At 42.3% G+C, this 27,573-nt stretch overlaps 2 protein-coding genes across 4 annotated transcripts; one reads left to right on the forward strand and one right to left on the reverse strand.

The window, feature by feature from the left end:
• Window positions 1-750: 750 nt before the first annotated feature.
• Window positions 751-2,820, reverse strand: LOC115373737 (actin-binding Rho-activating protein). Of its 2 annotated transcripts, none has more exons than XM_030072260.1 (3): window positions 2,768-2,820; window positions 2,224-2,495; window positions 751-1,618 (listed from the first exon to the last, which is right to left on the reverse strand). In XM_030072260.1, coding segments are annotated over exons 2-3 (543 nt in total). In that variant the 5' UTR covers window positions 2,226-2,495; window positions 2,768-2,820; the 3' UTR covers window positions 751-1,077. The 2 variants fall into 2 exon arrangements, with proteins under 2 accessions (XP_029928120.1, XP_029928121.1); XM_030072261.1 differs by having other exon boundaries at window positions 751-1,624.
• On the forward strand, window positions 2,557-18,597 carry trmt11 (tRNA methyltransferase 11). Of its 2 annotated transcripts, none has more exons than XM_030072256.1 (13): window positions 2,557-2,927; window positions 3,562-3,627; window positions 3,810-3,883; window positions 4,487-4,568; window positions 4,714-4,806; window positions 4,968-5,102; window positions 5,760-5,916; window positions 6,012-6,092; window positions 6,885-7,049; window positions 7,645-7,717; window positions 8,221-8,355; window positions 13,137-13,257; window positions 18,218-18,597. In XM_030072256.1, exons 1-13 carry the CDS (start codon window positions 2,850-2,852, stop codon window positions 18,368-18,370), a joined length of 1,413 nt encoding a protein of 470 aa, XP_029928116.1. In that variant the 5' UTR covers window positions 2,557-2,849; the 3' UTR covers window positions 18,371-18,597. The 2 variants fall into 2 exon arrangements, with proteins under 2 accessions (XP_029928116.1, XP_029928117.1); XM_030072257.1 differs by lacking the exon at window positions 2,557-2,927 and adding an exon at window positions 3,068-3,201.
• Window positions 18,598-27,573: the final 8,976 nt, after the last annotated feature.

The following is a 27,573-nucleotide window of genomic DNA, read 5'->3' on the forward strand; positions in this document are numbered from 1 at the left end:
TCTGAAAGCAGCAAACACAATAACAAAACAATGAGGTTTATTTTTTTTAATATATTTTCCAAGCATTAAAGTAGCATTGTGCATAGTAACCCAAAAAACAAAACAAAACAAAACAAAAAAAGAACCAAGCTGATTGATTGATGTGCTGTTAACTGTTATTAAGTATCTGTTCTGTCAAAAAAAGATGTGCATTATTCTACTTGGCCATAACTTCCATTAGCATGTGCAGATATTATGCTGTTCATCAAAGTTGCATAGTTTGTTTTAAGTACTCATTTCTCTTTCCTCTAATCAAGCATTTGAAGTTTCTCGGAGATCTATCCACATTCTAGATAATGAATTCTTACATGACGAGGCCGTCTAACCTACAAAGCACCCTTGTAGTAGGAAATGCATGCACCACGGCCCCCAGGCAAGTAGGATCAAATTCATCCTATAGCACCATATTGTCTGTCACAGGCGGCCTCGTGTTCTCTCAGGCTTCGGCTCAGTCTCATTAACCACTCACTTCACCTCTGCTGTGCACTTGTCCACTTTGCCCACGTGAGAAAGCCAACGGAGGAGATACAGGAAAAAAAACCCATTTAATAAGTCTTGAGAGGGTCTTCTGTTCATGAACCCCCCTGTTACTGAGAATGGGGTTTAGTTTAGCATCATAGGCTCCTGAATGAAATCTGTGTTATGTATCTGCATTCGTAGCAATTCATTTTATAACCATGAATATGACACACCTCAATTTAGTCAAATGGCAAACAAATGAGCAACTGCATCCTCCAATTGACATCATGGTGTCGTTTTTTTTTTTCAGTGACCTTGCTTCCAGTGTCCTTAACATGCAAAATTGAGCCACTGAGGCAAAGTGATATGGGGGGTTTCATTGGACAGAGTCTTGGTTTTTAACCCATGAGGGGAAGTGAAAATGCTTCATTTGTTTAATCAAAGGTGTTGTTCTGTGAATAAAGTGTAAAAAGTGCGATCCTCAATGCCATCTGTTGACTTTGGACTGAGCTCTGCTGTAAGGCTGTACCTGGCCCTGGACACAACATAAGTCAAGGCATCAACAAGGGTCCTCTCTGGTCACTGCAACAGAGTGATGATAACGTGGTCGTCCTGCCCCTGCCAGAGCATCTCCCCCTCAAACTGAACCAGGCCCTGCTTCCTGGCCCGCAGCAGAATCCCCACTACTTTATTAGAAATAGTCACATAATGCTCAAACAGTTTCCCAAACTCTACAGTGATCACTTCCCCGCTGTCACCATCTCCATCTCCACCTCCGCTGCTAAGCTCTCCGATGTTCTTTATCACCTCACACAGCTCCTGAACCTCCCGGCTGATGTGTGTGTGAGCATCCTTGCCCCGCTGCTCCGTCATGGAGCCCTGCAGGGGCCTCCCGTAGCCGTCCTGTCCCCGCTGAGGGATCGTGGCCACGGGCCTGGTGTCATGACTGAAGGGGTTGTGCTTCTGGTACTCACGGTGCCCGTCAGACCACTTCTGCCAGTTCTCCTTTAGGCCCTTGACAGAGACCACGCACACCGTGCTGTCATCACTCAGCTGAGCAGTGGGTGGGATGTTGTTCTCTGTTTCCATGGTGATGGTCTCCTGGTTGTTTGTCCCCATCCTGGATCTATCACAATGAGTTGAAAAAGAGTTTTATTTACTCGTTCAACTTAAAGGAATTCAATATGATTCTCACTGTAGGATAAACCTTTACCGGCTGATTTATTGTTTGGTCACAAATGTTGATATAAATATATAGGCTAATGCATAGACCTTTTTCAGTTGATGTTAACTAACTAAGATGGCCCAAACTGGCTCTGTATTTCATTTTGATAGCCCTTCTGTGTTTTGTTGCCTTGAGAACATGAAGCCATAACTTTAAGTATCTCTGCATAAATGTACACTTCCAATACATTTCAAACCATGGGTGACTCCAGTTTAATACTGATAGTAAGTAAGTAAGTAAGTACACTTTATTAATCCCACAAGGGGAAATTGATAGAACTGGTGGGAATATTGAAAATGCAGTCATTGCAATCACATTCAACAGATTGAATCAAAATGGACAATTCTTGAGGGGGAAAAGAAAAAAAGAAAGAAAACCAAGTACACAGCAGTTTGCCATTACATTTAAAACGAGGAGTCAACATGAAGCTGCGTATAATGCCTGTTTAACTTCTCAGAGAGTTAGGATATCAAACAAGAGCAAAGATTCACCCGACTTACATGATCTGTCACAGCTGGGACCCTGTTGTTGTCTGTTCGGCTGAGGTTAATGCCATTGCAGCCTCTGGGAAAAGCCCACTCTAGTGAACATGGTCACCCTGCTGCACCACTTCCCATCGCAGCAGCAGTGCTGACAGTTGCAGAGGACAGAGTACAGATGCTTACTGTCCGAGGCAAAACCACCCGATGGACACCTGCCGCAGCCAATGGCCTCTTGAGGATGATGCATGCCCAGTCCCCGGCCAATGGGGGCGGAGATGACACATGTAACTCTTAAGTAAAGCAGATTAAAGCCAGTGGGGGTCAGATCTGTTTAGTGTGGTCTATGAATGGAGAAACAATCTGCGGATGAAACAAAGTCCATCTGACTAGTGACTAGTTCTTCACTTTATCAAGACCAACTCAGTGTGAAGTTGAAAACCAGTGAGACAGCAGCGTGTGTGGATCCCTGTAACTTTAGTGTTAATATATGTAAAATGCACATGTTGTGTTATGATATTTTAAGTTAGCTAATGATAACACGCTGGGTGCCTCATTCTTTTACCATTTAGGGTTATTTGGTACCAGGTCACTTGTTTCCGTAGTTCCCGGTTTCTGTCCGGACGTATTTTGAATCCGCATCAAACATGGCGGCCCCTAGCAGTCGAACATGCTTACAGTATTTGCTTCATCTTGCCCAAGACAACCTTGACTTCAGGTTACCGGTAACAACTCATAACCACTTCTGACTCTACCTACATCTTTAAGAAACACTTATAATTTTTAATTAATGTCCCCCCTCGTAAATCAGCTGAAACTGGCTAACTTGCCGGCTTCCGTTCTTCTGTGCTAGCTAGCCGGCTAGACTCAAAAAGTCAAAGAAAGTGCAAGGTGGCAAGCTGAGACAGTAGTGATGGGGACACATTTCGGTTTTGCTTTGACTTCACATCGTTTGGATGCGTTTCCATGAGGAAAACACTCATACAGACTAATTTCTGCGTATGCTAAATGTTACTTCCATCTGTAAACCTCGTCAGTCCCTTGCCAACACGGCACATGTGCACGTCCAGGGGGTCGGCACAGAGCAGATGCAACACATTTTTACACACCTTACACACTTTTCTGCCCTTATGGGAACTGTTGGCAAAGCAGAGTATCCTCACTCATTCATTTGCTGGTTCAGTTCTCAGTATATTCAGTATGATGTGCTCTGTGTTGTTCTGCTGCTATGATGACATGTTTCCCCCCTCATGAGAATCATTAACAGACAGTCTAATCCAATATAATCTGATATAATACCTTTGTAACAGCACTGCGTGGTGCATCACTGACTTAATGTTTGTGTGCACATTCTTCCAGGAGATTAAGGCTCTGCTGTCTCTCAGAGGAAAGCCATTTCATCCTGCTGAAAGCTTCAAAGAACAGGTATAGCAGCACAAGATGGAGCTGTTTCAGCTGTCGTCATGTGTTGTGGTTTTTGCTCATTTGTTTATCACATGTCCTGTAAGTCTGACTTTACCATTCCAACAACAAAAATGATTATTTTGCTTGTTGATTCGACTGCTGCTTGTTATTATGTACAATACGATTGACATTTTTCTCTCCAGTCTCCTTTCTGGTGTCTGGATGGCTTGTCTGAGGAGGATGTCCGCACCGTCATGGCCAGATCTGTTTGTGCAAAGTAAGATCTTTGTGACAGGGAGATGGTCTGACCTGACAAATACTCATCCTGCACATATTTCACCCTCAGTCCAGACTCATGGATATACATACGTGCAGTCTCCATATGCTGTCATGTTTGACAGGAGCTACTTGTGAATGTTTTGCTGACGTCTGTTACAGAACAGATTAATTCACACACTTGTATACGTTATTGTGTAGGGCTTGGTGACAATGAAATATTATCTGTCATTGTGTTTCAATAGAAACATTGTGATCATTTGGTAGTTTGGGGGTATTGTGACACAGTTCTGTCTATACTGAGTGTAACAAGCCAATTTTTATCTCAACATTGACAAAATTAGGCGTGAAATATTCTAAGGAGTGTTGCTTGAAAAATCCAGATATTGATTCATATCAGTTTTAGAGTCATGTCATGATATATATCTTTATCGCAAAAACAAACAAACCCCAATATGTTGTTGTGTCGTGATATTCATTTCAACCGTATCACTCAGCCTGAATATGATGCGAAGTGTTTTTTGTCTGCCTGTGGCTTTAGCAATATTTTTTTAGAGCTAAAATTTTCTTGGATAATAAAGCTCATGTTTGCATTTTCTTGTAGGTCTGCTTTTGAGTTATGGGGTCATGGACGGACACACAGTGAGCTCAGAACATCCCTCTTGAAATATCCATCAGAGAACATGGTTGGTGATGGTTTATAGTCCCCACTGTACTGAATAGGTGTGACAGTTTTACTCTGACCAGTTTTGAAAAAGAAAAATGCCTGTATTGTGAAACTGATCGGTTGCTTTGTTTAAATGGTATTTCTTGGTCCACGCTCCCCTGCAGACGCCCTTCATGCAGAGAGACTCCACGTACAGAATCAACGTGTACACCTTCAACAAGACCCTGGAGTTTGCAGACAGAATCAAGAGGATTGATGTGAGTCCAGGTGCATGCTCATGTACGTCGTGCAGATGTGTGAAAGAAAACAAAATGGATGAATGTGAGGGAACACACAGACACGAGTTCTGTGTTGCATCTTTATTTCTTTCTCTGTTTGCCTGCGTCCATGTGTGTCCTGTTTAACCCTCTCTCGGCAGGCTATGGAGTATCTTCCGTTTGAGGGCACGGTGAGCCTGAAGTCCCCGCAGCATATCTTCTGTTTGCTGGAGGATTACGGCACCGACCCCAACAACATCCCCGAGCATCCCTCCTACGTCTACTTTGGCCGATGGGTGAGAGATGTTTGACTGTGTTGCAGCGCTCTTGTTGTTTTTTTTTCTTTAAAAAAATTAATTACAAACATTTTAAAGAACTGAAAAGATTACCATTCCACCAAAGCCCCTACCGTGATCTGTATTCTTTGTGGAAGTCTGAATAACCTGTTATGTCTACAAGCAGCTTGAGTTACAGGATAGAGACTCAGAAGTTGTAGATGTAGGAATAAATTGTCATATTTTTGGTGAATAGTAATTTGGGATTGTGATTTATACTTTTTCATTTTGGTTTTTTTTGCTGTAAGAGGGACAGAAAATGTGTGTTCTACTGACACACTGTCACTTTGTTCATGTATAACAACACAGAGTACATAGCTAGAATATGCATCCCCACCAGGACAAACAGACATTTAATAGGCAATAGCCTATGGACAATTGGTGGACAATTGCATACCTTTGAAGTGTTTTCCTGTCAACACTACATGAACACAGTCTAATGCAGTTAATACTTTAATACTTTACACATAGTTAATACTTTACACCCAAATTGGATTCCATTAACAAAATATGCCTGACAGAAGTGATGAAGACTTATGATATTATATTTTAATGATTGTTTATTCAATGCTGCTGAATACTTTTTAAAAATTTGCTATATCATCGTGCCCATGGCAGATAGCGGATGGCCAGCGTGAACTGATTCGCTCCCACAGCGTGAAGAACAGACATTTCATCGGCAACACCAGCATGGACGCCGGCCTCTCTTTCATCATGGCCAACCACGCTAAGGTCAAAGAGAATGACCTCGTCTTTGACCCTTTTGTTGGCACAGGTAAGGTGAATCTCTCTGTCCTGCTCTCTTTCTTACACACACACACACATTTTGTGAAAAGCCTGACATTTCTTTTCTTGATCTCTGTCTTTCAGGAAGCCTGTTAGTAGCTTGCTCTCATTTTGGAGCCTATGTCTGTGGAACAGACATTGACTACAACACTATTCATGGGAAAGGTAAGGCTTGTCCACCCAAGTCAAACTGTTTATGGTCATATGCAGTTATAAACATGTTTCCCTGTACAGTGGCATTTTTCCTTTGCTCTCCACTCTGAATGCTGTTACAAAAGAAAGACCAGGAATATAAAAATACAAGAAAAATAGTTAAATTAAATATCAGCAGAGATAAAAAGAAAATAAATAGAATCTACAGAGAAACTATCTGCAGTATACGATATATGACGGTGATTTATTGTATCTGTGCAATCCTGTGTATAGCCTGTATATAGACACACACATAAAATTCTGTATACAGATAGCCGGCAAATATCTGTGCGTGTGCAGTGTGGGTTGGGTATGTGCATCTGTGTGTGTGTATGTGCGTGTAGGATCGTGTGGGTGGTGTGTGGGTTAGGTTGGGGGCAGGGGCAGCCTAGAGGTCCTGAGAGTCCTGAGACTAGATATCATCAGGGATTTTGGATTTTGTAATATTGTGATGTGACACAGGTTATGTCTTATATTTCACTTTTCTAGCTGGTCTATTATTTGCCTCTACCTGTCTGGTCAACATATCTATATTAATAATGTTTTTTTATCAAAAATCTCTTGTGCTGATATATCTTATGTAAGCACTCATGGTTATCCTTACCATATCTTCACACATGATTTTGAGGTATTCAGTCAAAGATACAAATAGTTTATGCATTAGGAACTAGTGTCAAATGGCAAGGCCCTGAGTGAACGCTCTGAATAAAAATGTAAAACAAAATGCCACTTCTTCTAAATTTTTTTTTTTTTTTTTTTTTAAAGGTAGGTCCAGCCGTAAAAACCAGAAGTGGCGAGGTCCTGACGAGAACATCAGAGCCAACCTGCGTCAATACGGGACACAGAGGTCCTACTTAGACGTCATGGTGTCTGATGCTTCTAAGCCCGTGTGGAGGGACACCGTGCTGTTTGACGCCATCATCACTGATCGTAGGTCCTCAGTTTATTCTCTCTTATTGGCTTACTGTGATGGTTTTTATCACCTGCTGTTTACTGCTACATTGGAGCTTTTTAAATATTAAGAAATCACCAGAAAAGAACCACTTGCAGAAGACACCATACCTGATTGCACATGTGGACATTGCATTGTTTAAAGATGTTTTGCCTGTTTATTATTTTCTAGCTTGTTCTGTAGGTATTTTCATGTGTCAGAAAATAGCTCCATTGTACTCTGGAAGTGTTCCTTTAGTCTTATCAGAAACCCAGAGGGGAGACTAAAGTTAAGCAATTGTTTGAGCTAATTTTAGCCCAGTCCCATAAGGAGGTATGTGTGCATGTGTCCTGCCAACCACTACATTCATTATCCTCAGATTGTCCGCTGTTCCTGGCTCTGTAAACCTTATCTGTGCAGTTGCAGGATTTCACAGTTGTACACACTGGCAAATTCCAGCCCTCCATTTAACTAGTTATCTCCCCGTGCTGCAAACACGTGTGCTCCTGCAGTGGCTATATTTACTGTGTTTGTTAGATGCTCGTTCTCTCTCCTGATTGTGATTTGTATGCGGCCTTTGTGTTGTCTTCCCAGCTCCCTACGGTATCCGTGAGTCCACAAGGAGAACCGGCTCCCACAAAGACATTACTAAACCTCCTGATGACTTGTAAGTTCACCTGATGCTCTGCTAATCCCCTCCAGTAATGTCATTAGCACTGAGTTGAACTTATGGTACTTAGGGGTATTAATAATACCCCTAATGGGGATATTATTAGCCTACCTGGTGGAGTGCGTACCTCATATCAAGGCTGAGTTCTTTGGATTGCAAACCCTTTGCATGTTACCCTCTCTCTCTTCCCATCCTTTCCAGTTTCTCTCTACTGTCACTGTCAAATAAAGCAAAAAATACTCAAAAAATCTTAAAACCAAAAAAAAAAAAAAAAAAAAAAAAAAATCAGTAATGATAATAATGGCGCTGCTGCATTAGACTTTTTCCCAGGCATTGATTTCAAGTTTAAAAAATGTCCTTAACTGAGTCACATTAGTCGATTGTTAAATAAGCCAAAGCAATTGCTGAAAATGCTCAAATGGAATTATTCGAAATGTATAACCGTGTACTTTACTGTGGTCTAATGTGGTCATGTTTTTTTTTTTTCCTCTCCTGCCCAGCTGTGGAGAGAGCCATGTCCCTGTCTCCATGGCGTACCACCTGAGCGACATCTTCACAGACTTACTGAACTTTTCTGCTCACCACCTGGTCAAGGGCGGGAGGCTGGTTTACTGGCTGCCTGTCTACCGGCCAGAGTGAGTATCCAGACCTTTAATAGGACCAGTGGATGATATGATCCTCTCGCAGCATTGTAGCCTGAAATTTTAGTCTCTCACACTTCCATTTAGTTTCTCTTGCCATGACAGAGCCCATCCAAAGTAGGCCTGTGACTCACTTTGTGTCCTGACATACTGTTCAAAGGAATGCTGTGCATACCTTGATGTTATGATTACTGACACTTACCTCAGGTCGACATTTGGAAAAGTGGTTCTGTAGTGCTTTCACCTCCTCATGATAATAATATCTACCACTAGGGGGCAGGCTCCTCCTATAAATGGAGCTGCATAGTGACTCAGTTACAATATGTGACACCGGTTACAATATTTGGATCAGATGTGGACCTAAATAAGCCATTCCACACAAACATCTGAACAACATGGTGAACAAAGATCATAGCATATGCGCCTCATCAGTTCTTTAAATTAAATTAGATACCACTGGTGTTTCTTTACGTTTGTACCAGTCATCAAGTTCCTCTTGTCTGTGCATAGTCATTGCAGTTTGAAATATCAGAGCTTGCTTTCCTGTTTTCTGAAGAAGCAATTTGTTGTCACTGATTTTTATACAGTATGAACCTAGATAGCTAGATAATCCATCACAGGAAGAATGGAGCCTTGATTTCTATGTCAGACTTGCGATTTGTTGTTCTTTTATTTTACCTGTGTAAATTACCTATTAAGTTTAGTATTTCAATATCAGTTTGAGCATCATGTTTCTCTGCTTCCTATCAAATCACCCGGCATCCACAGGAGGATTTAAAAGTCTTTGCCAAGTAGTAATCCATCAAAACATGTTGTTTTATAAACTTTATCGTCTCATAAGTGTCATTTCACTTTGGCCAGGACGGCAGTTTATTTATTTATTTTCATTTGATACCATAGTGTTATATTTTAAAAGTCACCAAGAGCAGCAATCATTAAAACAAAACAAAACAACAAACTAAACCATATATTACATATGACATGCATTGTAAAATGATAGGAGGAAAATGTCAAATATGTATAGTAAACCAGCTGTTAATCACTTTAAGGAAACCTTGGGTGTCTGTCAACTCCTTCAGTTTCAGATTTGCATACTCAGGAGTTTCCACCACATTTTTCCACTTGAGTTTTCTTCCTCCAAGTTTTCCCCTTTTCCACTGTTCCATTCCTGCTCCCATAAAACAATGTCCTGTGTGTAGCCACCTGCACAGATAACAGCTTTTAAACACTGTCGTATACAGGTGTGTTGAGGTATTCCCCCCTGTACAGCTGGGCAACAGTAAACCACAACTGACAGTGCTAAGTTACTTTGTAAAAGCCTGATCATCTGAACAAAGTTGAACATTGTTAAATGTTGTATGAAGTAGCAGAAACTGAAGTGCTGACTGGAAGTGCAGGTGTTTGGCTCCAGAGGAATGAGCCACAACAGACAGTGGAAAGGATGTACGTTTAGGGAAGAAAGCCCCACAGGGCTGACACTCGTCATTACTGATCACTGATTATAAGACTGGGGAGTGGATGAGGTAGTCATGCATCCAGTTAGTGTCTGTGTGCGTGTGTGTGTGTGTGTGAGAGAGAGAGAGAGAGGGAGAGAGAGAGAGAGAGTATGTGTGTGCACTTAAAGTCCCCCTCCACTCAAAAATGCTTTTTCTTATGTTCATCTCCCCTAAAATGTCTGACCTTGACTATACTGAGTTGTGTCTGTCACTAGAGAGCTGTTTCCACAGTCCTCTACTGAAGGGTGGGGCGTCTGTACATGCCCCTTAATGTGAAATTCAGACATACCCCGGGCAGGCTAATTTGGTACATCACAAATCTGTCAGGCAGTCTCATCAAAAGACGTCGTGGTTCTTTACATATCATTAGCAACAGCTCCATTGGTCGCTTGAGTGTTTTATGTTAAAAAAAAAAAAAAAAAAAAAAATCAACAAGACCACATCAAAATGGGTGCTTAATATCAACAATATCAGTGTAACTAAGAGATTCATTGATTTTTTTTTTTTTTTTTCCATGGCTATATAATCAAATACGATACAAGTTACAAGCATGTGTGAGCAGGCGGGGGGTTGGCAGGCACCATTTGCATATTCTTAGATCCATGCATGCTTTATAAGTGAGGTGTAGAGTTATATGTAAGCTGTTTTAGAGCAGGAAAGGATGTTTTTCATGAAAAAAAAACTTATTAATATGTACTATTAATGAACAGAGATTATTTTTAGGGGTTTAATCAGTGGCTGGAGGAGGACTTTAAACTAAGTGCCTAAGTGTCAGTACATATGTGTGGATGTGTGTGGTCTTGTGTGTTAGCACAAGCTTGCACGTGTGTCATCATGTTCACACATTTGTCTTTGCTACTCATCTCCCGGCCCCGTGTGTACCGGTGCTTGACCCTGCGTCTGTCGGAGCACCGTGCCAAAATAAACCTCTGAGGCCAGGCATCAAGTCAGTTATGTGGACTATCTGTCTCCATTCCCCTCACAGGCTGACCCGCCTCTCTCTCTGTGTGTGTGTGTGTGTGTGTCTTGGATGTGTGTGTGTGTCTGCACATATAAGCCCAGACGTAGCCTGTCTCCTGGGCCTAATCTGGGGCTCTACAGTGGGGATAGGGGAGATATCAGGTTTCTGTCACCCCCACATATGTGTGTGTGTGTGTGTGTGTGTGTGTGTGTGTGTGTGTGTGTGTGCCTGTGTTTGTGGGTATAAATCTGAGGTTGGTGAGTGTGTGATCAGCATAGGGGGCTGTCTGGCTTGGGAATGGGGTGACGTTCAGGGGGTACGTGAGGTGTGTGTGGTTGTGTGTGTGTGTGATGACAGGAGACACAAAGCCCTGTCAGCAAAAGACTGAGCGTATCCAAGGTCAGACCCCCTGAACTCTCTCCTTCCCTTTTCTCCTCTTAAAAAAATAAATGGAAGAATAGAGAAGAAAATGCAACAAGGTAAACTGAGGAGTATCAGTCGTCGTAGCCATAAACCAAGTTAATGAAAATATAAACGGGGGAGTGAAGACTTGATATGTCTTTATCATCAGAGGTATGACAATACTTGTGGCAGTAATAGAGTGTAAGTGAGCGAATAAGGAAGCACGCGATCAGTTTTAGTGTCTGGTTAGTACAGATGACCTGACGCGACACTCGGGTTTAAAACTTCCAGTAAAAACTCCTTTTGACTGAAAATATGATGTACAACTTCCCTTTAGGTGGCGCTTTCCAAAAGGCATTGGACTGAACACAGGTGTGACTAGAGTTCAATAAAATGTAATGTAAATTTTTTTAAAAAAAACTCTATTCGCTTACTTTAATTTTGAAAGCACTAGGGCCAAACATGTAAGTTGAATGTTTTTAGTTTATAGCTCATAATTTCCTAATCCAATGATTTTGGAGGCCAGCCCCTCAGTGTGTTTGCTTGTGGGCCACTGTCCACTTTTGATTCACATATTGCGTGCTGTGAAATTTAGATTAGATATGAGTTGGCTGAATTTTCAATGTTGTGGAACAAATTAGGCAACACGATACTGCAGTTGATGCATGTAGCTGTCAAATGCAGTGTTGTTTTCTGTAAGATACAGTTCACATTGTATTGTCTTGTGTCCTGGAATTACACTTACCTCTGTTCTGACTTTTGAAAGCTGTAATTATAAGTGATTTGTTATATTTTTGCAGACCGAACTGTGACATAAAAAAAAATCCCCCCAAAAATGTCTGACTGTTGGCAAAATGAAACCTTAAATAAAGGAAAAGCAGCGTAGCCAAAGTCTGTGGGAGAGAAACATTGTTTGGAATGTGTATGAAAAAAATACTAATCTTGTAAATAAATCTCGTGAGCGGTGTCCTAGTGTGTGAAAACACCTTTTTTTAGCAGCAAAGTCAAGTTCTCTTTTGAATGCATTTGAAGCTGAAAGGCCATCCCTGCCTCCGCTTCGAGGTAAAGACCAATCATATGACAGCTTAGCAGGTCCGATCTCCACCAGCGACTCCTGATTGGCAGGAGAGAATTAATGCCTGGCTGCATCACCTCTAGTCACCGTGACGACCAAACATCCCGACGCGGCAGAGGCCCGTACGTGGCCATAGCAACAGGGGAGACAAACACTGAGGTGCAAATTTGGCTGTGAATAGGGAGTGTAGCTACTGTGATGGTGGTTGGGAGAAAGTGCTACTGACACAAATATGCAAACACATACATCATCCTCTGTTAATAGGCCCGAGTCTGGCCCGGACGGCTTTTAGTCGCAGAGGTTGGCTGGTGATGACAGCGGCTGCAGTCAACCTGTCAGCTCCGACTCTGTTTTTCCGCCATCTTCGCAACACAGAAGGGACCGGCTTTGCTTTTCCAGCAAGGCTCGCGCCGCCATGTCCCGATGGCTGGTACACGACTGGTGAGAGAGACAGACAGAGACATACGACCTGACACTCCCTGTCCCTCCTCAGACAGACAGAGGGATGGAGGGAGAGAGAGGAGAAACACCAAGAGGGGGTCAGAACATGTTGGCAAAGGTTAGGTAGTAATTTTGAGAGGATTAGGTGTCTGTATCCCAGCAGCGTCTGTGTGGCCTCCTACAGCACTGAGGCATTGTGAGGAATTGTAGCGCTGCTGTCTGGGGCCTTACACACACTCTCAGGTATTCCTATAGTTGTGTATGACTGAGATTTTATCACACTAAGAATACAGAAACTAGTCTGTCTCTGTTTATCTGCAGTCACTCTGTCTCTGTCTCTTTGCAGTAACTGTTCCTGGTTTTTTTTTTGTGTGTGTGTGTGTGTGTGTGTTGCCTTCAGGTACTGTGAGGAGATGATTCCCCTTCACCCATCTCTCAGGATGATCAGTAACTGTGAGCAGACCCTCTCCAGCCATACGTCCCGACGCCTCATCACCATGGAGAAAATTAAGGAGCCTGAGGTGTGTGTGTGTGTGTGTGTGCATGTGTGAGTGTGTACACACCTGTGAGTGTCTGCGTGAAGGTCTGTGTCTGAACTTGCAAGTGCGTTTGTGTAATTGTTTGTGTGTGGGGGCCATTAATGACTACTGTGTGTGTGTGCAGGTTCACACATGTCTCTGTTGCACTTTTTCATTGCAGCATTATTTTTTTTTTCCCAGAAGTGGGTTTGCACTGTCACTCTTTTACTCTGAACACCAAATATCACTTAAGTTCTTCAAAAGATAAAAGAAAAAGTAGGTAAAATGCATAAAATAATATACAGTCAGAACTATGTAGAGGTAAACAAAAGGATACAGGTAAAATGAATCAGTAAATGCCTAAAACAGATTGAAGACCTATTCACACGGGACTAGTATTACCTTGTGACCTTAGGTAAGTTAGAAATTACACCCCCACATCTGTGTTTTGTTGCGCATTCACATGGGATAAGCAATCCCCCCCTACCTTCCCAAATATGATTGATGTCAAAGCTCCACATAACATAACATCAGCAACAACAGGTGTTGTGCTGTGGTTTGTATTGAGCCTGTTGACAGAGAGAAAAATGTTCTGTTACCACACACTGCCAAGCATGTCATCCATCTCATCTTTTTCAGATTTCACTCGTCTGATGAATTTAAGCTTGCTCATTTTGTGAAAGGCTCTCCATGCTGCTTAGCGCGATGAGCCTCCTCAATTTGCACCCGAAATGCTGTCAAAACGTTCATTTATTATTTCTGCCGCAGCCGTTCTAATTCTCAACTGGGAAAGAAGGCGTGGAGAAATAAAAACCTTGATTAAAAACAACAACAAAAAAAGTCTTCAAATTACAGAGACGCCAGTTTGCATGAGACTAATATTATCAGATGACCTCTGTGTTTGCCGAAATATGGTAGGTTATTTGTGCTTGGATTTTTTGTAACATATTACAGACATGGCCAGTTCTCACAGGATTAAGATCACTGATGACCACTGATTATTGTACAGTTAATTACTAAATTACCTGAGAGCCACAGGTAAAACTAGTCCCATGTAAATCGGGCTTAATTGAAAAAATAAAAGCAGACACAATGCAGTAAAACCCATTAAACAGGAAGCCATGAGGGTAAAAATGATCAAATCAAGTTATAAAAAGCGTGCATGTAAAGCGGTTGCTTTCTGTGATGTATATGTGACTGTAAAGTTAATTGTATGACCCAGATTGAGGAGGCCTCCAACTGGAAGTATGACTTTCTATACAGCACATGCTTTTAAGTCATAACGTGTTGCGGTAGCACAGTTATGATAGATTACGTGGACGTGTCTGCCAGGCAACGGTCCATGTGTGCTGCAGAATTTGTTTGTGTTTTTTGTATGTGCGAGCATGCACAGCAACACAGATATGACCATGCCTGTGTACAGTAAAATGGGAGCATGTGTGTCTGCCTGCCTGCATGTTCTTTTGCATTTAAGGTTTTTTTTTTTTTTTTTTTTATGATGTCCGTAGCCTTGTTTATGTATATAACCAAGGGTATGTGTGTGTTTTTACATGCCATCCCAATGAAAGTCAACAGTAATGGTGTCTCTTTCTCTGTCTGGGATAAATCCTCACCATCTGGCTGTGATTGGCTCATTTCTTTTATACTGGGTCCCTAAATGACTTAATCACACATCGTATGGAAAACAATCCATCTTTGGATCTGACATCCATTCCACTTCAAAACCCCAAATTGCTCCCATAAAGGCCCTGTGTGAGATACACACACACACACACACGCTCACACTCAAACTCATACACACCCTGTTGTTTGATCTGATCTGACTGCCATGTATCTCAGGTCCCAGAATATATATATTTTTTTAATTTTAATTGTTTTCCCCCCAAATAATCATGAAGGATTAAGATATCACCCTGTCAACACTCAAAATCATTTTCAAAGCTTAGTGTGCGTGTGTGTTTGTGTGTGTGTGTGTGTGTGTGTGTGTGTGTGTACTCAAGACTGACACAGATTATTTGGAAACTGAATGAGTTGACGGCCAGTATTTTCTAATTAATTATAGTAAATTAAAAAAAAAACACACACACACACAAAAAGCATCAATGTTAAAAAAATAATTATAAAATGATACAAAACTGCTTTTGCGTACATGTAACGTGAGTGAGTTTTCCCAGCAGACACTAAACTAGACACAGATCTGTCTCGTAAAAGAGGATTTCTCTCTTTATAGGCCAGTATATCAGCACCACCAGCGACTATGAATATTATGAAAGTACACAAATGCGTGCATGTGCATTCTATGCATCTGTGGTCAGACGGTAAAGGAGTTAATAGCTGTTGTGAAGCAGATAAATGTTTCCTGCTAAACTCTGGTATAGAAAACCTCTCTGAAACCTCTCATTTCCTTATTTATGAGGTGTGACATAGTGTTTGGTGGCCATAAAGTTCTAGCTGTTTGGCTAATTTAGTACTAAATGTAGGTAGCCCTCCACCTGTATGGCTGTTGGCAATGGATGAGGGATAATTTCCAGTGTTTCCATTTGTTTGAAGTCATGTCCCTCTATCCCTATAAAGTTAGGGTCAGTGTTAGGTTGTCAGTCTCGTTACCCCGACTTCTGTGTCTGATGTGGTCATGGAAACCGTCTCCAGGTTGCTTGGCAGCGTCAGCCAGCGATAGAGAGGTGTCGCTGACAAATCACAGGCCCAACATTGGAGTCATCACTTCCAGCTCACCTCACCTCATTATTCCTCTTCCCAGCATCTCTCTCCATCCCTCCATCCTTCCATCGACCAAAGGCTACCTTACAGCCAAGACAAACTGTTTAATTATAGTCATTCATAACAGTTCATATACTTTGAATATACACAAGGACAGGCCTATCACTACTTGCAAACATGGAGAACCTCTATGTAAACCGCGTATGTGATACCAGCATCACTGTGACATCCATTTGGAGTTACTTTCTATTTACATCCTTGGTAACCTTATCTTTAATATAGTGCAGTCACTTTTGAATCAGATTATGGACTCTTATTGCCAGACAGATTTTTTTCCTGCGTGAGGCCTTTCTCTCCCCATCTCTCTCCTTTTGAATAACATGATATGTATTTATGTTATCGGGAGGAAGGATAAATCTTTTTTTTTGTTTCTGGCTATGAAAAGAAGTGAATGATCACAAACTAAGACAGCATTCCAGGCAGCCATTCATTTCTATTCATATCCTTGTGGTACAGAAGTCAGTTTGCAGAGACTTGAAACTCGCTCGGGATTGATAATCCATCAAGTGGAGTGTTTATTCCATGTGTGCTTATTTTTGGCCAGGTTACTTTATTATTATGTGGTAATTTAGTCCAACGCCCACACTGATTTGAAAACTTTATACACCTTCTGTTGCGTTCGCATTCTGATTTGAAGCTCTGACCTTCAAAGTCAGCTGCCAGACAGAATTTCATTCACATGCCATCTGGTCAGAAAATCAAACCCAGAAGACAAACAATATGCAAACAGAGACATTTTGAAAAGGATAATGTGGAGTTGGCCTCCTCTCGCTCTAAATAACTAAAGCCATTTAGTCTGGCTAACTATCAATCACATAAATGCAATGTTCCTTTCTGATGAACTCAAAAATGCTTTCCATGCAGAGACACCCAGAAAACAGAATACATGTCTCCGAAAGAAACAAGTCCCTGAAGAGAAGATTGTTTTACAAACTAGATTCAAACGTCCATGAGAAGGGTTTGGTATGAAGGTATGAAGTACTGGTTCCAAACCAGAACCACTGTCAAGAACTATAGCTTAATTAAGAGTCAAATCGAGTTACCAAATACATAGAGCAAACTGCATGAAGCATTTTACCTGCTTGGACATAGCATTAGATGATTGGTTATGTCATGCATCAACATGTGATACTGTTTATTAGTGCAGCAGTCATCACCTGCTGCACCATGGCTGACCCCAGCAAGCAGTCTAAAGTTAGGCAGAGCTTCACAAGAAACAAAAATCACCTGCAGGAAGATCATTTCCTCCAGGGTGTGAGGATCTCCACCAAATGAAGCATATGCTTCAGGGTGGCATGAATATAAAAGAATGCACCACATGTCGACTACAGATACAGCCAGCAGCAGCACCTCACTATACAAGTATCTCAGATTTGCCTTTTATACAGCCGTTTCATGAACAATGATCTTTCATTGAAGATACTTGTGACAAAATGTGGCTGGTAAGGTTAGAGAATGCATCCAGTATGGATGTAGAAATGGCAAAATCACACATCGTCAAACTATGCTGTGCTTGAGAGTTTATGCCCAAAATAAACCCAGTGGTCAATATAAATGATTTGATCGTCTGGATGAAGATTATCCATGGCAAAGAGTGATTCTTCCTACTTGCTCTTGAATCAAAGGCTTCAGAAGCTAATGAAGAAATCATTAATATTCATTAATAATTCATTAATAATGAATAAATTAGCTACCAAAGTACAATTGTCATCAATAACTGATTTTGTTTTTACTATAATCTTTGTTCCATTGTGTTTAATTTATCCATTATTTATCACAGTAGATTTAGTTCCTAATCCTCAATAAGTTTTGTTTTTAAGGTTTATCACCTGAATGTTTGAATTTAAAAAATAAATAGGAAAAAAAAAATAAAAGGAAATGGAGTAAATGTTAAAAAATCCCAAAAAAGTATGGTATGTTTTGGTAAATGGTCAGTAGTACTACCCTGCACATGTGCAGGGTAGTAAATGGTTGCTGAAACATGCAAACACACAATCTTGGTTATTGCATGGTAATTTTGGGTATTTCACCATGGTAATTTGTGGGAGGACATTGTTGCAGATCTGTGGAAAGGAAAGCAACTTGCCTATACTTCACCCATGTGTGAATGTCTCTCTCAGTGACTTGTTTGATAGCAGGACGTGAGTTGTTCATGTCACTAAGCTCTACATTTGTGTCTGCGCAGGAATCAGATGCATTGGCTCACCTGTCAGACCCACGATTCAGCCCCTACCAGGGACACAACGCCTTCAGAGAGAAATATTTCAGTGGACTCAACAAGAAGCTTGGCAAAGACGACAGCATGGATAAAGTCAATGGGGAGGGACAGGAGGGGTGACTCGGACAAAGATGAGGTGAAACCATCTCAAAGCCTCAATGGAGCCCTGCGACCAGAGCAAAGGACAGTGTAAAATTAAAACCGTGCACAAGAACCTGGGTCATGGTTTTCAGTGGACTCAAAAAGAGCAAATCACTGATAGCGTCTTTGTGATATTTGTAATTATGTTTTTATCCTTGTAACTATTTTTTTTTTGCAAATAAACAGATGATGGTCCAGTATTTCAATTATTGTACTGTATTGCTTTTGTTTACCAGGTTTTTAACAAGTCAAGTAGAATTTCAAACTCTTGGTCCATAACTTGTGAGGATGAACTGCTGCAGAATTGCTGCAAAAGATGATTCACAATAGCTGCAAACCACACATCTCATTTGAGGACATTGATTGTTCTCAGTATTCATTCATGAGGAAAAAAAAAAATCATTCATGAGGAAGTCATTTGAAGGCAGCAAAATCTCAAACACGGGATACATCCTTGTTGTTCTTGTTTATTTCTATATGTTTAAAAATGATAGCCATCAATCAAATTGCTGTTCAAATTACAACAAACAGCCTAAGATGAATGAATGAAGGCAGATAAAAGTAAAATACCGAACACAGGCAAACCTTATGTGGAATTAAAAACAAGAGAGGAGGTGGGATTTGAGTTGGGATTTAAAGGTGTTAATGGAGGGTGTAGACCTAATGGAGAAGGGTAAGGTGCGCACAACCGTGGGATCAACGAACAGAAAGCAACAGCTAATTGGATATCAAAGGCTCTGGATAGGGTTAAGATTAGGGTTGTGGAATATGGATGAAGAAAATCTGAGATATAAGGAGGGGAGATATAACAGCACACCGTGAAATCAGTACTAAAACCAACTGGGAACCATCATCCAAGATGCTGACCAGTGACCATCGGGGCCTGCTCAAATGGTGATGACCAACATTTCTTCAAGAGGTTGTTGTTCTGTGTCAGAATCTATACACACTGCAAACGGTGTCTAAAAATACATTTACAGGCTCAGTCGTGCTTTATTCAGACAAAGGAAGCGTGTTTTGGAGAGAGAGGCCTCCCTGTGCAGGCAGAGACCAAATAACAGGGCGTCCCCACCTCGCCACACACCACTACAGTTAGTCAGCAGCTTTTGTTGTTTTCCGACCACAGTTTACATGCGGCCCGGGTCATTATTCATCTCCTGAGAGCCGCGCAGCGAGCCTCCATGCGCCTTACCCCTCCGCTCTGTTTATCAGTTGGGCCTCTGCCTCCCCACCACACTTGCCAGTTTCCCCTTCTTCAGAGGGAGAGTTTCAAGCCTGATCACACGATACGCGGCTCGCCATCGTTTGCGGTGTGCGACGTTTACAGTTCCCACAATGCCTTTTTGTTGTCTGTCATCATCAGGGGAAATCGAGTGATTCCACAAGACAGTTAGGGAGACCTCCATCCTTTCCTTTCTCATCCCATCTCATCCCTCCTGTCTTCCACATCTCAGCCTTTCCTCCACCCATCACATTGATATTTAATTCCCAAGAGAAGAGCCCTCTACCTTGATGATGTTAGTTTTCCTCCTCGCAGTGAAGAAGTGCGTGTGTGCATGTGTGTGTTTGTGCTGCCACAATACAGTGATAAAGCGTGTTCTCAAGAACCCTCGGTCTACAATGATGCAGACTGTAATTAGGAAGGGGGGGAGGAGGGGTTCCCTCTCCACACCATGTAATGCTGTCCAGACGTTTAGGAAATTCTGTGTTTGTGCATGTGCATACGTGTGAGAGCTGGTTTCGTTTTAGGCTGGAAACAAGCTGCAGCAGAGCAGAGTTTCCTGGTGCAATTCAGGGACTAGAAAAGTGACTGGAAAGCTTTAAATGAATAATTCTTCCTACCTGAACCACTGACTAGCTGTTTGGTTAATTAACTAGTTAATTAGGCTCCTTTTTCTTTCTTTCTTTCTTTCTTACTTTCTTTCTTTCTTTCTTTTTTCTTTCTTGACCCACCCCTTCCTTCTTCTGTCCTACATCTTGACAGTGTCCCCCTCGTCACCGTTTTAACACACCTCCACCCTCTCTCTCTCATCCTCCTCTTCAACTCCTCACCTCTCCTCCTCTCCCCTGTGTTATCTACACCCCTCTCCCTTCTCAGGAGTCAACTCCCTGTAGGAGGAGAGGGCCGCTGTTTTGGAACGATGGCTCCTGATTAAACTCCCCTCTGTCTGAAAGTGACCTTAAAACTGCTGAATCAGATGGTATGACTTAATACACAACACACTGCACACTATGATTCTCCTTTGGGCCCCCAGGAGTTGAGATGGACGGCAACACAAACACACAGCCACTAGAAACACTATCCACACACACCCCCAAAACTCACACACACACACACCATGATTAGCACCATTAGAGGCCAGAGGAGTTGGGGCACAGGGCAAGAAACACACATAACCACAGCTGGTATCATTAACCACTCGATGTAACACACCCTCTGAAGCCTTTAGGGAGTATCCCTGCAGTCGGAGGGAGAGGTGTATCCATCATGATGTCCTTATCAGGCCTAGGCTAGACCTGATGGATAAATGTTCCCAAAGGATTTGTTAGCCGCTGATGGATGGCAAGTGATCGGAGACCTATTGGCCTGTAACACTAGCCGACATATTGATCTGCTTTCGCTGAGGCGCGTGGGGCGCAGGATGGAATGTGTGTGTAGCTGCAAAAGTGGTCGTCAGGGTGACTCTGTGTGTGATTGAGTGTGAAAGAGAGGGGCTACACTGTATGCGTGGGGTTTTTGAAGGCAAGGGTGGTGCATGTGAAAGAGTGCGAGAGAAAAGCTCGGCGGCGCACAGCTGGTATTCGGGAGTTGTCCGCGCTCCGCGTCCACATGTGAGCGACTGGACATCTGTGGCGCAGGTGCAGTGCACCTGTCTGAAGCCAGGGGAGTTTGGTTTGGACACCTGCAGCTCCTCCACCCCTGCCTCTCTCCCTCCTCCTTTTTTCCATTCTTCTCACTCCATTTCCCCCGCCCTCAGGTCATCCTGGTGCCCCCGTCCACCTCAGGAAGCCCTCCCGGCCTCAGCTGTTGATGGCAGTAAGGTGAGAGCTGTTATCTCATAGGCTGGGAGGAGAAGCTCAGTTGAGAAAGAGTGATTAGCATGCCACAAATCGCCACAGGAGTCCCGTCCCTCGCAGAGTTGTGTGAAACTCAAACCATGCACACAGGGTAATAGAAAATCATACATAAAAGTGAGGAAAATGGAGAAGGGGGGATCCTAAAACGGTGCCTTTGCCTCCCACATTCTCTCAAACCAAAACTGCAGCCAACATTTTAAACACAACTTTATCTATAGACAAAGTAAGCAAGAAAAGCAAGAAATCAGATGATTGGCTGTAAACGCTGCACTGCCTTTATAGTCCTCAGACTGTTTGCTGCAGAATTTGCGCTGCCTGGCCAGTAAACAGAGATGGTTCGAGGGCAAAGCTTTAGAAATGATGGTCAGACTGAGCTGCGATTGAGAAAGTGCAGATCAGCTCTGCACACACAACATCCTCTTTAAGATCCTGATCTGGAAGTGGAGAGGGTTGTTGGCCCAGGAAGTAAAAAGGGTGACTGAACGACTTGTCACACAACTTCCTCATCTTTCCATCACCCCGTGCTCTTATCACGGCCTTCCCTCAATTACCTTGTTAGAGCAATAGGTTGCATTGGCACTCAGAGGGAGTTCAGTTTCCATAAGCTGTGCCAACCCAAAAACCTCATGTTCTATATGATGTGGAGACAAAAAAAAATCAAAATTTATCTCTCTCACATGCATTAACATCAAGCGAAATACTCAGTGTCACTGTTTGAAATGCTTGTAATGAACTGCCATTGCCCTCTCAATTAGCCTATTATAAGATTTATCCAGTGCTGTGGTTCCTTTTTCCCTTTTTCCTTTTTTATTTATATTTTCCAGTATGTGACCCCTAAGTCATCCACAGCAGATTGCACACATGCATTGTTGTTTTTGTAAAATTCCCTGTTTGTGCATGTTTATAGGGTCATCACACTTAATATGGCCGGAAAAGGGGGGAAAGTGTGTGCTGAAAAGAGCAGCAGGGAGCTCAACCAAAGACAAACAGTGAGATCAGTCAATGGATGTATTTGTGTATGCGCACATGTGCCTCATTGTGTGTTTATAGTGTGTGTGTGTGTGTGTGTGTGTGTGTGTGTGTGTGTGTGTGTGTGTGTGTGTGCGTGTGTGTTTTGGGGAAGGGGTCTGTCTTGTGGTTATCGCTGCTGTTCTTCATTAATGAGAAGAAACCACTGGATGGCTCCCTCACGCCCATTTTTAATGAGTCTTAACTGCCAAATGGGCACACATACACACACACACACACACACACACACACACACACACACACACAGAGCCAAGATGGCAAACATGGTGGCGGCGTCACATTTCCTTTTCTACTTTTGCTGGGATTGTAAAGCACTAATGCCTCTAATCAGGCCTAATATTAAAAACCAGCAATAATGTATCCTCTGTCAGAGCTTTTTCTCTCCTAAAATTCTTTCCCTATGAAGGCCTTTTGAAAAAATAAATATTGTAGAAATAGGGTGACTGGTTTCCACAACCCATTCGCCAGAATATCTTTCCATTTCATGTTTCTGCAAACCAACAAATAGGCTTAATTGTCAATGTTTCTGAGCCAAAGACATGTTGCATATCAGCATTCAGGGGATGTGACTATTAACGTCTGCATGCAAACACTAGCTAACCTTAGTTAGTAAGCTACTTTAACCAATTTTGTTTAATCAACTGTAACCAGCGAACATTTACGTTTGCTAATTATAGTCAGAATACAATAGCAAAGTTATTTAAATTTTTTGGTTTGCAGAAATGTAAAATGCCAAAATTCTTTGCCGGTGACTGGGCTGGGGTTGCAGCCATTTGGTAAATCACGTTTTGCAGCAGTTCTGCGGGAGTTCATCTTCATAACAGTTACCGACCAAGAGCTCAAAACTTGTAGAAACTCTCCTTTGACAGTCCTGTGCCTGCAGAAGCCCAGTCCACTGTTATGTTTGAATTCCTGGTGTCCGCTCTCCCAGCCTCTGTGCCACCTCTCCCACCTCCAGCCCACTTTGCATGGTGCTTACATCCCCCACATCGTCCCTCTCCCTGAGAAATTACATCTTTCAGGATGAGCTGCTTTGCCTCTCAGCGATGAAGAGTGCTGGTTTGTCGGGGTCGCTGGGTTTGAATTTCAGCGATGCGCCTCAGTGCCCGCGGGGAGGGTCCGACTGAGTCGTAGGGGTATGTTTATGTATGTGTATGTGTACTACAGCCAAGTGTGTGTCTGCGAGCATGTGCGTAGGTGAGTGTGTGAGCATCCCTGCTTGCGTGGATATGTACTTTGTGTGCGCAGCGGGTGCCCATCACACCCAGCGGCTCTCACGGCTGTGTTGCTGGGTGGAATGTGTTATCCATGAGGGTGCACGTTAGCAGAGGCGAGGATATGCACACGGCGCTGAAATGTTGTTTTCTCCTCCCGGACCCTCGGAGACTATCACCCCTATTGCTGCTGGGTGAATCTGCTGGAGGCTGATGGCTATGGCGTGGAGGGGAGGATGAGTGGAGGTGCCTCCTGGCTGCCACCACACTCACACCTGTCCCCTCTGCACAGGTGAGCCTGCTGAAGGCCGGCCCAGCCCAGCTCACCTGCATGCCCGCCTCCGTCTGGCCGTGCTGCTCTCCCTCTCTCTCTCCTTTTCTGTGTTGCTCCATCCCCCCGTCATTGTGTGGTTGCGTGAGTGAGTCTGAATCTTTTAAGAGCTGTGATTCCATTCAGCTGCAGTGTGATGTTTTAAATTGCGCATAAAATGAGATGCAAATTGGACATGTTTACATCAGCTGGCTGGCACCGAAGAAACGGGTTTTCTGAGCGTAAACAGGAGCTACATCAGAAAATGCATGGAAAAAATAGATAAGGCTTTCAAGTACTTATTATTGGTTTTTGTGTGGGCCATATTTTATGCTTTCTGATTATAATGACAAACAAATGGTCTTTGCAGTGTTCCAATACACAAATTAATGGCCATACTAAAACAAATGGAAACTTACACAAAGGATGTGTTTGGCAGACTGATAGTCCTGGGAGATTGTGGTGACAGAAATTTTACTCTTCCTCATGTTTATTCAACAGAAATCTCTATTCCAACATCATTCTCTGAGTAACTACATCATCAACAAATATCTTTTCCACTTCAAACTTGTGGAATATTGAGAAACTTTATCAAAAGATTTTTTCATCCAACTTTTCGATTGAATAAAAAACAAATCACCTAAAACGGCTGAAACGTCTGTCAGTTTTGAACTTACTTCTCTTCTCTCCTGTGCTCTGTGGCCAAACACCGCCTCGCCAGTGTCTGACCAAGCAGAACTCAAACCCGACAGGTTTTGCTTGGTGTCGCTCGTGTTGTTACAGCTTTCTGGCTTTGTGTAGTTGAGGACTGACAATCCAAGGTTCATCCGTTCGGTATTCGGGCTTGAAGCTGTACGAGTTTTCCCTCTTCATCATACACAATAGCCCAGTGCAATCACAAATGATGGTTCTGGTAAAATCTCTGTTCTGTTTTCCATCAACTTTTAAAGTAAATTAAATTCAGTACAGTCCGACTCATGCACTTGCCCTCATTTGTTAAGATTCTGTGTTTTCCTTCTTCAGCAACCACAGAGGCAGTGCTGGAGGAAAAGGGGGCTACTTGAGCGGTTTTAAGTGGTCTGTATTAAATTAAGTGTTATGGGCAGGTTAACATAAAAACACAGAATTCTGAGAAAGACCCCTAGAAATGCTGTTTATTTTTGATGTTTTTTTTCCCCTAGCTGATATTAAACAGTGTTGCTATGCCACCTCTTCCTGCTGTAAAATTCTAAACAGTCCACAGACCACAAACAACTCCAAGTGGTGGATCAGGGCTGGGCTGTTGGGCTTGGTTGCCAGGACACTGGGCCCTAAGACATACAGCATGCTCCTCCAGCAAACATTCAGCCGCGCTTTTGCTTTATTTTTCTTACATTTCTGTTTTATTAGCTTGTGTACTGCACATTGTTGTGGGCACAGCGAAAGAGAGAGGGCATAGCATGCAACAAGTAATGAGTCAGATTCAAACCCAGGACCTTATGAACAAAGTTTTGCTTCATGTTCCACAAAAAAAAGCCAAATTGATATTTATTTGAATGTAGGTTGCAGTCAAAATCCATAGTGTGTAATATGAGGATGGTGGGAAGTTGGATTGATTTGTTTATTTTGTGTGTTTGGGTATTGTAAGGGGAAATTGTTTGTTGGTGTTGTTACTTTATTTCATTCTTGCATAACTTGTTTAACATTTTGAGGTTTTATGAATCTAAATAAATAAAATGTGTTTGTGTAGGCTTCTGCATGTGCGTGCATGAGCATCTGAAAGTGTGTTGGTGTCTGCATGCCCGAGAGTGTTTGTGTCTATGTGCATACTATACGCTTGTGAGTTTGGATTTGCAGCTACCGTATATCTGTGGAGTATGTATCATAGGGGCTTTCCAGAATGACTCTCTTAGATTGCAGTATTTCCTTCCAGCTGCCCTCATTGAAATTTGTTCTCAGTTCATTTTCCTGTCCCTCAGATGCTCTCCACATCCCACCTGCCAGACTAATGAAATGGTTCAGCATGTGCCATAAAACAACAAACGGCCCCGGTACTCTGAAACCACCAGTCCATTTTATCTGGATTTGATTTCAATCAAGGTGTAACATAGTCATTCTTTGTGGCTCAGGGTCTTTCCTCTTGCGAGGCAAATTTTTTTTAAAAGGCTCAGGCTCTTTGTCATTGGTGTCCCACTGGCTTGATGCATGTAATTTGTGTGTTAATTTTGGCCTAAAGGTGGGACGGAGGAAAAGTCATGAGGCTATCAAAGTTGACATGGTTCATCCTCTGGGGAACCTTCCAAATTTCATGGCAATCCGCCCAATAGATTTTTAGATATTACAGGAGAGGAGAGGTTATTATGTCACTAAAATGAACAGGCTTCATTCATTCATTATTGTTATTTTTCTAAGGAGCACCAAAAGTGATTGCAGTCCACCTAATAGACTGAGACATCAAATCTGATATGTTAGTCTGAGGATGGCGCTAGAAGAGAGGTTGTGAGGTCACTATAAATGACGGGGTTCATCTTCAGAGGAGCATACATGTGCTCACTAAACTGGAAATCTGCCCAAAGGTTTTGAGATATGTTGGCTTGGAGTTAAACCCTGGACAGATGCACCAATTTGGCCATCAGCTCTTTTCATGTAATGGGAAGGTTATACCTTACACAAACTGTAGGCTTTTCCCATAAACTCTTTTAATGCATTTTTTAAATGTAACTGCATGACTTGTGCTATAATTAACATCAGTTTCCAGTTTAAAATTCTTGAGCATCCATCCCTTTATAATAGGCAGATTTTCCCCGTTATTACTGTTAAAAAAAAAAAGCCTGGATGCTCACCTTCCTTCATACCTCCTGTTTGATATGCAATTTGTCAAACATCTCTATTCCCTATGCTAACATTGGCTGCCATGCAACAACTCTGGCATTCCCATGAGGCTATAAGTGCTTGAGCAAACCTGCATGAGTCAGAATGTAGTTGTACCCAGGCCAGCCCATTCTGTGCGGCTCAACACGGCCAGCTCAGCTAAGAGTCGAGCTGGATTTGACCCGTGTACCCTGATACAAGCTGACAGGTATTTAGGGTTCTCTGATAGTTCTGTAAAGCTGACAGGCTCCAGTGATCTCCACACTCCACAGAGTTGGTCATGGTTCCTCAGAGAACTGAGCCAGATGGCTGTGGATGCCAGCAACACAGCAGGACATGAGAGATGACCATAAAAGCTTGAGAAGATGATGGGCTTCTGACAAGGTGATTTGCGTTCACATGAGGGAACATCATTCTGACAGGTTCTTGGAACGACAAAAATACAATTATAATACATTATTTCTTTTTTTATTATTCTTAATAACTTGAATATGTGCGTGTTTGTGGTTGTGTGAGGGAAAATTAGAGGGAAAGAGAGGAACTATGTAGTATCAGTCCTCCTTTAAATCTTTTTTTTTATTGAAATGGGACCACCAGTGAGCTTGCTTTTTGCTTATATAATCTACCACAAGCACAACTCTAAGAGGTGAATGGCTTCTTTACTTCATGAACCACTCTTGTTCTCCAATGCCATTACTTAT

This window comes from Myripristis murdjan, chromosome 16 (genome assembly GCF_902150065.1).
Source record: "Myripristis murdjan chromosome 16, fMyrMur1.1, whole genome shotgun sequence".
In the NCBI taxonomy this organism is placed as follows: Eukaryota; Metazoa; Chordata; class Actinopteri; order Holocentriformes; family Holocentridae; genus Myripristis; species Myripristis murdjan.

Bases quoted from the DNA above. Each gene is read 5' to 3' on its own strand.
- trmt11 (XM_030072256.1), top strand. From the start codon at position 2,850: ATGGCGGCCCCTAGCAGTCGAACATGCTTACAGTATTTGCTTCATCTT. The intron at 2,928-3,561 runs GTAACAACTCAT...ACATTCTTCCAG, and splicing joins ACCTTGACTTCAGGTTACCG to GAGATTAAGGCTCTGCTGTC. The intron at 5,917-6,011 runs GTAAGGTGAATC...TCTGTCTTTCAG, and splicing joins TGACCCTTTTGTTGGCACAG to GAAGCCTGTTAGTAGCTTGC.